Source organism: Centruroides sculpturatus, unplaced genomic scaffold, assembly GCF_000671375.1.
Source record: "Centruroides sculpturatus isolate CEXI.00-Female unplaced genomic scaffold, Cexi_2.0 scaffold1136, whole genome shotgun sequence".
NCBI classification, from domain to species: Eukaryota; Metazoa; Arthropoda; class Arachnida; order Scorpiones; family Buthidae; genus Centruroides; species Centruroides sculpturatus.
The window spans coordinates 242,220-257,373 of record NW_019385375.1 but is presented as its reverse complement, the minus strand read 5'-3'; the positions used below and the strand labels follow the sequence as shown (position 1 = coordinate 257,373).

The 15,154-nt window shown below is 33.5% G+C and overlaps 1 protein-coding gene across 1 annotated transcript; it reads left to right on the top strand.

Moving 5' to 3' along the window:
• Positions 1-4,933: 4,933 nt before the first annotated feature.
• Positions 4,934-15,154, top strand: LOC111638302 (zinc finger protein 62 homolog). Its single transcript, XM_023383988.1, has 6 exons — positions 4,934-5,059; positions 5,150-5,349; positions 6,841-6,925; positions 9,161-9,312; positions 10,507-10,570; positions 13,386-15,154. Exons 2-6 carry the CDS (start codon positions 5,185-5,187, stop codon positions 15,152-15,154), a joined length of 2,235 nt encoding a protein of 744 aa, XP_023239756.1. The 5' UTR covers positions 4,934-5,059; positions 5,150-5,184.

Here is a 15,154-nt window from a genome sequence, read left to right as displayed (position 1 = left end):
AGCTGGAAAACGAAAAGAATTTCTTTAAAATATTTTACATTTTTCAATTTGTATCGATAAACTATTTCGTGATTATTGGTATTCGGACCGAATTTCAAAGTCTTGTTGTCGAGATTAATTACGTTTAAATCGCATAATTCCAAAACAAATTCGCTTCTTTTCCTGTATATCCGTTTGTTTTTAACCCGGATAATTCTTTTCATTCCTGGAAATTTCGCAAATTCTTTAAAAGGCATTTTTTTTTAATTTTGTGTTAAGATTGAAGAAATTTTGCATATAGAAAGTATAATTAAGCAACTCTCGCGACAAACTTCATGACGTCATCAAGAGTAGACCGTTGATGTACTGGTACACACTGATGTACAGTACCGTGTACTGCTACTTGAATCACATTCGCGCCTATAAAATATGCGAAATTGATTTTAAAAATGTTTTGACATATAATTCGCGAATTTCCATCGAAATTAGAAGGTGTTGATGTCAGAATGATCAGTCATTTTAAAACAAGGACTGATAGGTGTGGTCTCGGTCAAATATCAGTCTATGAAAATAATCGAAAACCTTTATTAAGCAACTGTAATTGCAGGTGATAAATTATAACTTTACTTGGACATAGCAGCTGTTAATTCCGGCATCAAGCCGATAGCCCGATAGTTCGGCAGTTCGTTTGGCTTCCACAAATACATATTGATTATTGACAATCTGTGACATGCAAAGCAAACATAACAAGCAAAAATACAAAAAACTAATATGCGGGCTTAGAATTAATAAATACAAATGTACTCTGACAGCTTATGTGTTAAACTGAGCACAGTTGAATTTTTTATTATCTGCAGGGTAGAGATCTCAACTTGCGACATTAAACTTATGCTACTGTTTGCTAAAAGATCTTTTAGAACGAAAGTGCATAATAAATGTAGAATCTACTGTGTATATTTGCTCTTTCGAGTCAATTCATACGAAGCCAACCGGTGGTATATTGGATAAAACAACCGAACATTGACAGTTTGTCTCGGGTTTGCACTTCATTAACCCATTCAACGGGTATCCGTCTGTCCCGTAACCGTTTGATAACGGACACTAGAGGCGCCCCTATCGTGTGTCATATTTCAAACATTTAAATTAACAATATTATTCATTTGGCCAATAAATTATTATTTGGTCAATATAACAAGATAAATAATTCAGTATATTTGTAATAGGAATTTATTATTTCAGGGTCTTATATCTCTCGAAGAGTCGGGAGTGGGGGTATGGTTCCTTTGACTTTATTGTTAGTACAGGGGTCTAATGTTTGGGGAGTCGCCACCTCTTCATTCGGGGAGTAAATCTTACCATTCGGATGTTAACGGAGCTGTAGAGCATATTGATAGGAACAAAAAAGTAGCTCTAAGTTTCGAGCTACTAGTTTCTTAGAAAAGAGAAAATCACATTTCGTTAGTCTATCAATAGAATAAACACAAAATTAACATTATTCCACCATATTGTAAAATTAAATATTAACAATAAATTAAGAAATAAATAGAAATTGAAATGTAATTATTGTAGTTTGTGTATTATTATTAGTTTTTCAATAAAACTCAGAGTATTAAATTAGCAACGATTTATTTTTTTATCGAAGATATCTATTTTAGGTTAAACTAAAATAGAATCAGACAAAATATTGTATTTTTGACTGTATTCTTTTCTAAGCAATAATGTATTATATCAATTTTTCTTTATACTCTTTTAAAAGGTCAATTTGTTTTAAATGTTTCTTCCAAAAAATTGATGAGACTTCATCGTTTAAATCCAAAGAAGTTAACCGACGTTTTTTTCTGGATTGCATTTTATCAGTGACAAAAACTTCTGAGTGTTAACAATCCACGAAACCTTTTTGTACAAGTGTTATGTCCTTAACCAACTCGGGGCATGGTCCGACGTTTGCCCCGGGGCCCTCAAAATTGCGCCCGGAGAATATAATGCCCGACGTCGAAAGGCTCATCACTGGCTTGAGCGACACCCGCAAGCAGTACTACAGGTGGAAAGCCGTCTTCAGGATTGTTTCGTCAACAGGACGAAACAATCCTGAAGTTTTTTTGTATAAGGGCCCCAGTTGTCACTGCGGGCCCTTATACAAAAAAACTAGGAAATGGCTGGCGGACGAGCACATCATAGTCCTCAAAGCTAATAAAAATAAATCTCTCGTTTTATTAAAGGAAGCCACCTACAGGTCTCTCATGCAACGGTATATCGACGACAGTGACTGCGAACCAATCGATCCCGGCTATATAGATAAGCTACAGTCTCGTGTTTCTAGATTTACCCGCACTTCCTTTACCATAAAAATGGGGGTTGGGCAAGGCGGTCGTCGTCTCTCCCGACATCCCGAGGCTGTTCGCATTCGCCAAAACGCACAAATAGACTCCTTCACTTAGGCCAGTCTTGGATGAAGCTAGGTCACAAACGAGGCTGCTCGAAAAAGCCGTTCACAGCATCGCCGCAGAGCGTTTGAAGGGTTATAAGTTTTTTACCACCAATTCCGCTGCTTTTGTTCAGTTGTTACGGCGGGTCGATGTAGGCGACGACCCGCACATCACGGTCTTGGATTTCGTGTCCCTTATACCTTCCATACGTCTGCAGCCATGCTTCTGTGCGCTTAGGGACCTTCTACTTCGTGAGAATGATGCGCTCCGGCACCGTCAGCAGATATAAGAGCTGGCACATCTAATGTGCTACACCTCGGTTTTCCAGTTCAACAACGCCACTTATTTACAAAGACGAGGTACGCCCTTGGGCAGCCCGTTTTCGGGGGACCTTTGCGAGCTAGTGGTGCAACAGTTGGAGGAGAGGATGTTGCCCAAATTCTTATTATACATTAGTCTATACCAAAGATACGTGGACGACATCTTTATACTTTGGAAAAACCACACCGCATCTCGACGATTTTTTGTCGTGCATGAACGACAATGCTTACGGCCTCACCCACAGCTTAGATCAGGTTAGAAACTCGAGTGCACATTTTCTAGATGTTAACATATGTCTCAACCCGATAATAACGTTAGGCGCATCAATTCCTCTAATCAATAAAAATTTGAGAAATTTTCGACACATAATTTGTTATATGTCCCTTTTCATACAGTTTGTAGGAAGAGAAAAAGCTCTAGTTTTCTGTGTTTTGTTTCTTTCACTCTGTTTATGGATGTTTATAATAAGAAACGTACCTGAACATAATTTGCCAATATGTAGTTCTTATCTTAATTAATCAGTTACTTTTCCGGTTGTTATAACAGAAAGAAACTATAACGAAATGCAAAAGATGAGTCCCAGATTTTTACACTTTAGGATTTAGAGCACTTTGAAATGCCGAAAAACGCAAAAAAAATTCGGGGGTAACTTCTGTATGTATAGATGTTAGTGTGTGTGTGAGAGAGGGGTTCGCACGATTTTGTTTATGAATAATAACTCCTAAGATTTTTGTTAGAAATTTCTGAAATTTTGCAGGGTAAATTGTTTAGAAATAAACATTAATTAATTAATTAATTAATTGTTTGATTGAATATCGATTGTGGTGCACCTGTCCCGTTCTACAGCCTAGAAATACATGTTAATCTGTCTGATGTTTACGTTATTAAAGTTCGGTAACGACAGAAATTAAGTTAATCCAAGATGACGATGCGTGAAATACAGATCCCATTGGTGCTTTTCATATCGAACACGACTCCTGTGGGGTTCCGTATTACCCACAAATTCAAACGATGTAATAGTGTTTGTAAAAGTGTAAAAGAGGTATTGAGTATGGTAAGGTACAAGAAAATAGGGACGAAGAAAGCTGCAAAATTTTATCAGGTGCCAAAATAACTTTCCGAACATTCTCTTTGCAAGCAGACATTCAGCTGGTATGTTCCTAAACTAGTGATTCCTAAAGTTTTTCGATCCACCTCCCCCTGTAATCCATAAAGTTATACCCAACGCCCCATGCCCATTTCTTTTATGAGAAAGGCTTCGAAATATTGTTATCGAAACTTATTGTAAGAAACTCACACTTTGTGTCCTTACTGTAATTGTTCTCCGAATCTGAAAAATATTAAAGGCAATTTTCCTCACACGAGTTTTAAAAGAAAGAAAGAGATTGTCAATGACCCCTACGGTCACCCAACCTCCACTCTCCCTGTCGCCTGCTTTTTTCTTTTCACTTTTCTAGATTTCCCAGTCATAATTGGAGAAGTTCTGCGCTTAAAAATGAGGTCACCCTGACACAGGGCACGTCCCTGGATTCTTCCTGGTAATACTTATTGCCCGGGTAGAAGAGAGACAGTGTAGCCGCCAAAATTCCTAAACTTCCGACGCACATGGAAGAAAAAATGGAAAGAAATTCAAAAACAAAAAGAAATATCGCTTATTTAAAAATAATTGTGAAAACATTAACAGGTATATTATATTTAATTTTTTATGTACACACATTCTTTTTCTATCTCCATTCGATAGGAAAATTCGATATTAAAATAAACCAGCAACGAGTTATGCAACTTTCTCGAAAACATATAAAATTTTGATAATTTTAAGGGTAGGAATGTGTTTTATATAAAAAATTACAATTGCTAATAACGAGTACAAACGTCATTAAATCCCGACCCAAATGCAGATACATACGATACCCATTAACTCTCAAACCCGTCGATCTTTAACCATCGAAATTTAATAGCATAAATGCACCTAATAGAAGTAAGAAGTTCGAGGGAGAGGTGTATGAATAAAATAGCTGAAGATCTAAGTAAAAGGATTGACGATGTAATATCGGCATTTGCCAGATGAGATGGGTTCTAGAAACATTTCTTTACCATATATCACGTGGGTTTTGTTGCTACAAACTATCACGTGAGTTGGTGACGTGCTACCCTTGGACATTCTTCTATTATTAACCTTGAGTGTGCTTGCCTTTCTTAACTGCTACAACACGAACAATAGCACTGAGTGAGTTTATTTCTCTGTCTTTGTTACTCGTTCTAAAATTCGAGTAAAATTAATATGGATATTTACTAATTGATCTTGATTGAAGCTACATATTCAACTAGGACAGGTAAGTGTTTCCTATTATATAAATTTTATTTATTTTTTTAAACGAATGTAAGTTCAAACTGGACGGTTTAAAATCTTTCATATAAAACAGATTGTTGACATACGACATTATCCTAAATTAAGAAAATGAAGATAAAAGTAGAACCAGAAAATGAATATTCAGAATTTACATTTAACCGAGGTGATGAAAAGTTTCAAGTCTTGAAGAATTGCAAGAAAGAATTTAATACGGATAACAAAAAGTTATGTAGAAGAATTAAATCAGAACCTTCAGAACATAAAAATATACAGGTGAGTAAAATGTACTTTTGTATACGACTCTAGTGTTGTTTTAAAGCGTCACTTGCAAACTTTCTACGTTTATATTACTCCTTCCAAAATTTTAAAATAAACTTCGTCTACTTAAATTCATGACTACGAGGGAAAATATTACGATTATAAACTATCAAATTAGTGAGACAGTGTCTCCAGGTAATTAGTGTAATAAGTAATTAGTGAGACAGTGTCTCCAGGACTATTTATTAGATTCAGATTTATTTAATTTTCGTTACTATTTATTGGTTATCATTTGCAGCAGTTACCTGACTTCACTTGTAATATTAATTGGGCTAAAATTTTTAAATTTTAAATCTGTAGAATGTCTCTGTAGACAGTCTGCTCGTCTGTCCTTTTTTAACCTCGAGAACAGTTATGTAGGGGAAAATCGAAAAGTTATCAAACGGAGGGTCGATTAACTGTAGTCACGTGATTTTTAACTAAAAATATGATTAAAAATTGCAGCCAATATTAACGATTTTTAAACCTGGATTACTATAAATAATTATAAATAATAGAATTAATTGAGTTGATTAATTAAATAATATAATTGAGTTGATTATCTTATATCTTATTGGAATCATTAAAAGACACAAATCAACAGCGGCGCGTTATAAGTTTATGGGACCATGGCAAATTTCAATTAGTTGACCACGTGTGAAGTGTTAACTTCAGACATTTCCCTTCGGGAAGTGAAGGGGAAGGAAGGAGTTGAACTTTAGTAAACGTTCGTTTATTTCGTTAAATTTTGTACAGTTTATGCATTTTATTGTATGGTTTGTTTCTAATTACTGTATTTATCCTTCGTAAAGTTATGAAGGTTTTTAAAAAGGATCGAGTCTTGTTGGACTTCCGAAGACAGGAGAAGGGGTTACAGAAACTTGGAGAAACTGGAACAATGGGAAAGGGAAAGTAAAAATGTGAAAAAAATGCGGAGATAATTTATGAACAGCTCCTAAATGTCACATTCATTGTAAGCCAGAGCTGAACTTATTCTAATTACAAATAACAAAAAATGCGATTAAATAGTTAATAAGAACGAGTCGAAATGAATATTTTATATGTTTTATATCATATGAATCGGGTTGGAGACTAATTTAATAAGAATTTATTCAAATATATTGTATTTTGAAACCTTTTGAATGAATAAATGCAATCTTAATAGAGAAAGAATTTAATATTTTATATCTAGAGAGAGTGAGATGATGTATTTAACGTTTAATTAATAAATTAGAAATTGTCATTTTGACCTATTCATTTGGAATGAAGATGCTCCAGATTTTAATCAAGTAAACGAATTTTTAGAATAAAACAATCACAGGTAATAGAGATCAAATATGATTATTTTGAAGGAATTTATCGATCAAACGGTATTTTCTATTTCTGTTTAAATATTTTTTGATTTATTCTTTTGTAAAATTATACACAATTCTGTGATAATGTAGCATAATTTTTGTATCGTTTCAGATAAGTACTTATGAAAATTTAAATTCAAGAAATAACACAAACAATTCTAATATTTGGAGTATTTCTGGTTTTAATAGTGAAATCGGTAAGAGGCTTTGTACTTTTAACACTATATAAATATGTTTATAGTTATTAGAAGAACAGTTAAAGCGTAAATATAAATAAATTCATATTTATATAAATGTGGGCCCGCGGATTTTTGGGCGCGAACTCGCTTAAAAAACTGTTAAAAATTAGTTTTTTCGAAAGTTGATTGTAAACATCCGCCGACAGAGAAAACTCTCCGTGCAGAGTATCGGATCGGATGTCATCGTTTGTATCAACAATCCAGTGAGAAAGTTGACACTTAGGTGTCAAAGAATGCAAGTCATCGTCAACAAAGGACGATCTCGTTACCCCTTTCCCTCAATAATGCTATAAAATCGACAGCCACCGGAAGCTCGAGTCGATCGACACAGGATGTTATTCTTGAGCTAGTGTCCATTTCAGTCTTCCGTTCGATGAAGTCTGAGAACACGACGATAGATGACATTGAAAACTTTACTTCTATAACCGAACTGATCGTCGCATATAGCTCTCCATCCACACATAGAGGCTATTATGAACGGCCTGAGAACTCTCTCTCTCCGGCAATAGGCATGGCTGCTATAGAGTAGCCAAGTTGTATTAAGAATTATTGTAAACGCATTTAATTCTATATTACCTATATATATATAAATGTGTTTAGCTTTGTATATCCTCTTATATTTTGTAGTTAGTTATATTTATTAAACCTTTATTTTGTTATGTTACCCTGTCCTCTGTTTTCTTTGAAGACCCGGAAACCTGTCAACTTACTCCTCGACCTTCCCACTCGCTTTTGCCCTCCTATCACCACCCAACGACACCGAGGTCGGGTTTTAACAACCCGTGCCGATTAATTTGTTAACAGGACACATCCCCTATAGCGCCCGGCATATCTCACATAAATATTAAGTTAATAGTCATGACCGAAGAGTCGGCATAAGTCGGCGATGCGTACGTCAGGACTGACACCGTTGTTGCTTTATGTGAGCGTTTTGCTGTTTCTCGAGCGGTCGGATTCGGGATGGAAGATATTCGAGAGACAGCGTGTTTTGTAGGAATGTGCTCATCTACTATGTAAACTATTTACAAATAGATATACATAGGATAAAGTATAGGATTCCGTCATAGCTTCTATGTGGCGTAACATAATTGATAAAGCTTTATAAAGCTTAAAAGGTACTATCGTAACTGGTCCCTAGCCGAGAGAGACAGTTTACATATGCTAAATACCTTGATTGGTCGAATGTTGATTGATGTCCGGATGTCGTGGATCGTCTTGACGAACGTGGGGAGAGGTCTACGCTGAGTCAAGGAAAGTAAGACAAAAGATAGTTTTGGTCTGAATCTAGGAACTTTTAGTCATGACCCATCATCTCTTTTTACTTTACAGTATATTCTTTGATGATAAATTCAAAATCACAATGTTTAATACACACAACACTGATTTTAGAAGGAAAAAGTCATTACGTGGTATAGCTTTAATCCATTTATTAATCATTTCTGGACTTCGGGAAAAAGAAGAACTGTTGTGTACTCTGTAGATGAGTAATTGCGTTTACTGCCAGTCACACAGCAGCTTTGAGACATCTATTAAGTAAATATCTATATTTAAATTCTTTTTACTTATAATGTAAAATAATTAGTAACCTATTCTTACCCATATCTACTACAGACAATCTAATATGTTAGTAACTTTTGTTATATACTTTTTTTTACAATTTTATTCTAATTAAACTAGTTTATTTATTTCACTTAAAATGATAAGAAATTATTAATATTTAATAAATGGAGCAATTTAGATAACTTGTTCGAATCAAGGATTGTACTGTACCAATTGTCCAAGTCTTATATTGAATTGCCAACAGGAAAATCTTATCATTATTTATAATATCCAATACATAGGCCTATATCAGATTGGATTCATTAAGGAACAAATATAATGTATAACTAAAATGTTTTTCTTATAAAAGGCTTTATTAGTGAATTTATAAGTGTACATTTTTTTTTTCAAATTTCACCCCAAACATCTACGACGAAGACAATACGAGGTCAGTTAAGTGTTATGACACGTAACTATTATAAGGCCTCTTTCTTTTTGGTATTAAATTTTTGATAGTTTAAAGTCGAGGAGCGAAGAGAAAGCGTTTTGACATTTTAAATTATTAGAACTTAAATCAGTTTTATTTATTTATTTGTTATTTAATTGTTTGCTTAAAATTTTTAAAACAAAATCACTTTGTAAATTCTAATACAGATTGTAAGAAAGAAGAAATAAAAGAGGAGAAATGTGACATTAAACTAGGCATAAAATCAGAATGTAAGGTTGTTTTAAAAAGATTGAATTTTAAAGTAAAAACTGATGATTGTAAACGAGTTCATCTCCCATATAAATACGAAGATTTAAAGGTAAGTGACACAAACTTCCATATATTTTACAGGCATTATAAGTAAAATTTGCATATTATTTTTTGTTTATTATTAAAACGGAAGACAACTATAAACAATTTTATACAATATTACTGTAAATTTAGGTGTATTTTCTATTAAACAACGGCGTTAATTTTATGGTTTAATTCACTTTTTTTTCACGATAAAGCTTTCACCATTAGCTTTACTAACAATATATCATGATTTCAGTTCGTTCCGTGACCGATAAATCAATTCCCATTGTTTATCAAGCTATGCACGTATAGTCTAAAACAGTGTTTCTCAACTTCTAACAAATTGTCGCCCCCTTCAATAAAACCGTTACGTGGTATCGCCCCATTCACTACAAAATTTCGATGCCGAGGGCCAAGGCTAATGCCAAATTCGTACTGCATTGAATAGACTAGTGACTAGTATAATGTTATTTGTTAAATTATTGTACGATATAACGAATAAAATATCTAATTAATCTTAATATAATGTTTTACTATATCGCCCAGAAAATTGTTTTTTGCCCCCAAAATATAAATTGTTACAAATCGCCTCCTCAACATGGAATAACGCCCACATGGAGGTAATATCGCCCCCGATGAGAAACACTGGTGTAACATGTGCATTTTATCGCGTTGCACGTGTATAGTCTCGAATGGAGTTCTTGTATCTTCATACAAGGAATATCCCAGATTAAAACAATTACACCTCATCTCAAATGTGCAATGGCAGATTCATACGTCACTAGGCTCAACGGATTTTAACATGAAACCCCAAATATTTATTTGCGGAACTCTAGGGTTCGGAGGAACACAAGTTGGGAACCCCTGGTTTAATATGTTGCCCAGTGGATGAAATCACTTCACACTATGGGTTCGTGCCTGGTCAATGGGCTGTCCAAGTGGTGTTTTCGGTTTTATTCACGTTTTTAACACTGAAATAGATGCCAGTTTTTCTAATGAAGCACTCTTGGGATGATCCCCCTTTAGCAGATTGCTCACATGCCGCATTGCCGTATACAACCGTAAACCAAATTGAAAAGAAAAATAAATAATTTCTACAATACATGTAAGAAATAATTTAGTTTTAAGGCAATTTTCTAGTACAAAACAACACATTTATGATATACATAATTATTTTAATGTATAACAGTTTTTTTGGTCTTATTTGTATATTTTTTAGCCTGTCAAGAACGAATTCTTCATTCCCGACAGAAATTCTAACAGGGATGAACCGAACGTACAAAGTAAGTAACACGTTACAAGTTCATTTATTAAATGTTCGTTTTAAGATCAGAATTTTGTATATAATATTAGCGCTTTGCGACATTTGTAATTTCGGTGGAGCCATGGTCGATTTTTAACCATAACAATTTAATAGTATCAATCTCTTTAATAAATAAACCTCCCTGAAAACCTGGATATGTCGGGCCACGTCCTTCACTACCCAGCCGCCATTGGTAGGCATAGCAGATCCTATAATAGACTTGCTAAAAGAAGCACTCTTAGTGCCCACACGGCGGAAAGAGTTAAAAGAAAAACATGTAGGACATAGCAATTACCTGTATGGAATGTAGTAGTGTTTTGCCCTCGTACATTATGCTTTTCCTGTTAGCAATATAATGGTAAGACATATAGATAAGGCAGTGTTTTTCAACCGGGGTGCCACTGCGCCACGATTGGGGTGTCGCAACGTTTAAGGCCTTTAGTCATTTTCTTGGAAATTTACTTAAGTGTAGTTCAAGATAACTCATTGTCAGTTCTATTTTACTACGAAATATCTAGTAAGCAAAGAAACGATGACTAATCGCATGTTAATATAATGTTCAACGCTACGTGTACGCACGACTTGTCACGAGTTCGCCCAAACCACATTACTTGGCCTTCACATTCGCAGTCCCATTACCAGGCCAACCAGCAGAGAAGAACGACGTGGACACTTGTGTCTTGTATATACTTTAAAAAGCGTTGCATTGCACTTTGAAAAGCGTGCACAATGTAGATGCATATTACAGTACTCTCATAGTATTCAAAAGCAATTATGACAAATAAACAATTTATTATCATTTTTTTAATTTAAATTTTTTAAATTGATATGAAAAAGATAAGAAAAAAGTAATGAAATACTTATTTTATATATGCATCAAAATAGTATAAAAAAACGTAACAAAAATTTGTGAATGATCGTCTCTTTAATCCGACTTATTCTTTCGATAAACTATCTTACAGTATCAGGTTAATGTCGGATTAAAAGAATAAGTCGGATTAAAGAGACAGCCATTCACGAACGAATATACAGCTATAACCAGTAAATTTAACAAAGATTGTTTATCAATAAAATAATATAAAATGATGATATATTTTATAATAAAACTAAATTTAAAAAACAATAGAGAGACTATTATTTTACATGTAGGTATTTCGACAAAATTCTATGAACTTAAATTTTCATTTTGAACACGTAGAAACGCGGTTTTTTTGCATTAAAATGCTACTTCAAATTGTCTATTTTTAAAAGTTTTCTTCCCGGGGAGGAAACTCCCTCCCCGGACCCCACCCCAGCGTTGCGCGTAATATTTGTTTTCGCAAAAAATGTATCTGGCCCATCAGCCCCTTTATTCAGATCCGCCGTTGGTCAAGGGTGTCACGACTTTTTATTTTTCAATCAGGAATGCCACTCAATGAAAAAGTTTGAAAAACACTGAGATAAGGGAAGACAGTAGGAATTTATAAGTCTATAATTTTTCCATAAACGCAATATTTCATAAATAATTCCATAAACGCAATACAATCTGTTGAAAAATTTTTAAAAATTTATGTACATAAAAACCATTAATCTAGCATTTTTACATTTTTTTTTTAATTTAAACAAGTCATACAAAGTCTTTCGGACGATAAGGCTATCAACTTCGATCATGTGCCATCACAACCCATACAAAACGGATCACTTTTCAAATATTAATAGTAGACCGGTATTAATAAGTAGTCGTTGAGCATCCTCTCTTCCGGTAGGTTTGGTCGAATTAACTTCGACTCCTATCTGCAAGAACTTCTCTCTCTATCGGACCTGCTGTATGGTGGCATTCGAATAGGAAAATTATATTGTATAAGGTTACCGGGCTGAAAAGAATTTGATTTAAAGTTGTTTTCGAGGATGCTGTGTTTAAATATTTGGTCTATTATTCGAGAAATGTAATTGATTGGCAGATTACCGTTCGATATTCAACTGTGAACGACACAATTTCTTTGAGTTAACATTAAGAAAAAAATATGATATCTTATAAACTAAAAATATATTTTAAACTTTTCGACTACTTTAAATTGTGCCATTTCGTACCGTCCAAGTATGGCGATAAACGTGATATTGGTAGGCTGAAATAACCAAATCTTTTATATCATTTTTGTTTTAATATTTGTAATATTATAGTATTTAATTTATATAACTACAGTGGTTTAAGGTTTATCATATCAAGTTACCAATCTAATACATTTTTTAAAATTATTTATTTCTCTATTGTACACAATTTTAAAAAATTTTTAAATGTCTTAGACTGGCTACTCAAAGACATTTTACATTTCAATTTCTAGTTTAAATCCGCCTATACAATGGCTGCCCAATGAAATTTTCACATTTTTTAACTGAAGGACCTCAGCCAACAAATGTAAAAATTTTGTGCCGTCATATTTATGAACGATCGCAATGCAGGCTGTTATATGCACCAATTAGGAAAATAAATGTACAGAACATAATGAAGGAATGTTTGTCTTTTAAATTAATCACAAGAATTATTACAAAAATTTATCACAAGTATTAAATTATGAAACTTATTTGCAAATCCAATAAAGGCTCAATTCAGCAGTAATCGATTGTACAAAGTAACACGATTTATTTTCAGAAACAAAAATTAAGCTATTAACTTTATATTATATCAATAATTATTAAGCTATAAAATTGGTAATTAATGATATAAAATATAAAAAAACGTTGTAAATAGATAACGAATATTGTGTTTTAATTTAAAGTAAATTAAATACTTATAGTATTTAACTTTTTAATTTCAGTTAAGGAGTACGAAAAGAGTGAAGAATATGATATTCAGCACAATTCGAAAACACAAAAGAAGAATAAGTGTAATGCAAACAAGACGAAATTCGTCCCTACAAGTAGAAAATACAACAACAAAATCCAAGGAAAGATTAAAAGGAAATATTTCAGAATAACGCGTTCATCTCATTCTAAACAAAATCACAAATGCGATTTATGTAAACAGACTTTTGTAAACAAGGAAATACTACAAGCGCATTTGAACTTTCATATCGGAGAAAAACCATTTTGCTGCACAACCTGCAATCAAAAATTTTCCTGGCAATTTCTATTGAAAAAACACATGAAAGAACACATCACCGAAAAACAAAGGAAAATGGATCGTACAAAAGTTCGTTCGCTGTCATTATCAAAAAATCGTAAAGAATCTACACAGAAACCCATTCGATGTGACATTTCCGATAAGCTACATAATACAAAGAGCCAATTGGAGAGGCATAACAGAACACTACAACCAGTATCTCATTGCTGTAAGATATGTAAAAAAGAATTTCAAACGAGACCTTCATTGAGACAACACCAACGTACTCATAGTGAAGTTCGACCTTTCAAATGCGGTATATGTGATAAGGGCTTTAAAACGAAAGCCCATTTAAAAAGGCATCGTGAAACTCACAGTGATAAATGTAAGTATTCTTGTCAGGTGTGTAACAAAAGTTTTAAAACAAAATGCTCTTTGACGAATCATAAAATCACTCATAATAAAAACTTAAATTATTCTTGTCAGATATGTAACAGAAGTTTTAAATCACAGCTGCGTTTAAAAGAGCACGTTGTTATACATACCGATGAACGCAAGTACTATTGTCAGACATGTAACAAGCATTTTAAAACAAAACGCTATTTGAGACGACATGAAAGAACTCACGAAGATAGAAGTGATAAGTATTTTTGTAACTTATGTAAAACAGCATTTAAATCCAGATATAGTTTCGTTAAACATCGCTTTGTTCAACATAAAAATATGTTTGTTTGCGGATATTGTAATAAGTCATTCAAAACTAAAAATATGCTTAAAGCTCATTCGAAAACTCATATTGAAAAATGTAATATCTGTAAAAAGGAGTTATTGTCTAAAACCTCTTTAATCTGTCATCAGAGAACTCATTATGACGTAAAACCGTATCTTTGTAAGGTGTGTAGCAGACGTTTTATATCAAATTCTGAGTTGAAACGTCACCAAAGCACTCACAATAAAGACAATCTTCGTTACGTTTGTGAGATATGTAAGAAGGGTTTTTACGATAAATCTCGCTTCTTAAGGCACCAACCTGTTCATGAAAAGAAAGAGCATCTTTGCATCTATTGTAAAGGCAGATTTAAAACAGAAATTAAACTGAAACTGCATTTACAGTTTTCTTGTTTAGAAATACACTCCAAACAATTACCTTACCAATGTAATGTCTGTAAACGGACTTACGTAAATAGTTATGATTTGGAGCAACATCTACTCGCTTACAAGGATCAAATACACTTCTGTTGCGACGTTTGTAAGAGGAAATTTACGTCAAAAGTCGAATTCGAAACTCATCATAAAACTGCTCATCCGCCGGGAGGAAAATATAAATGCGAAATTTGCAGTAAGACATTTCGGACACAGACTTATTTAAATAGACATATGAAAATTAATACCGATTCAGGCGTTAAGAAATGTGATGTTTGTGGTAAGAAATTCTGTTCGTTTATTACTTTAAAACTTCACGTGCAAAGCCATCTTTTAGAATAG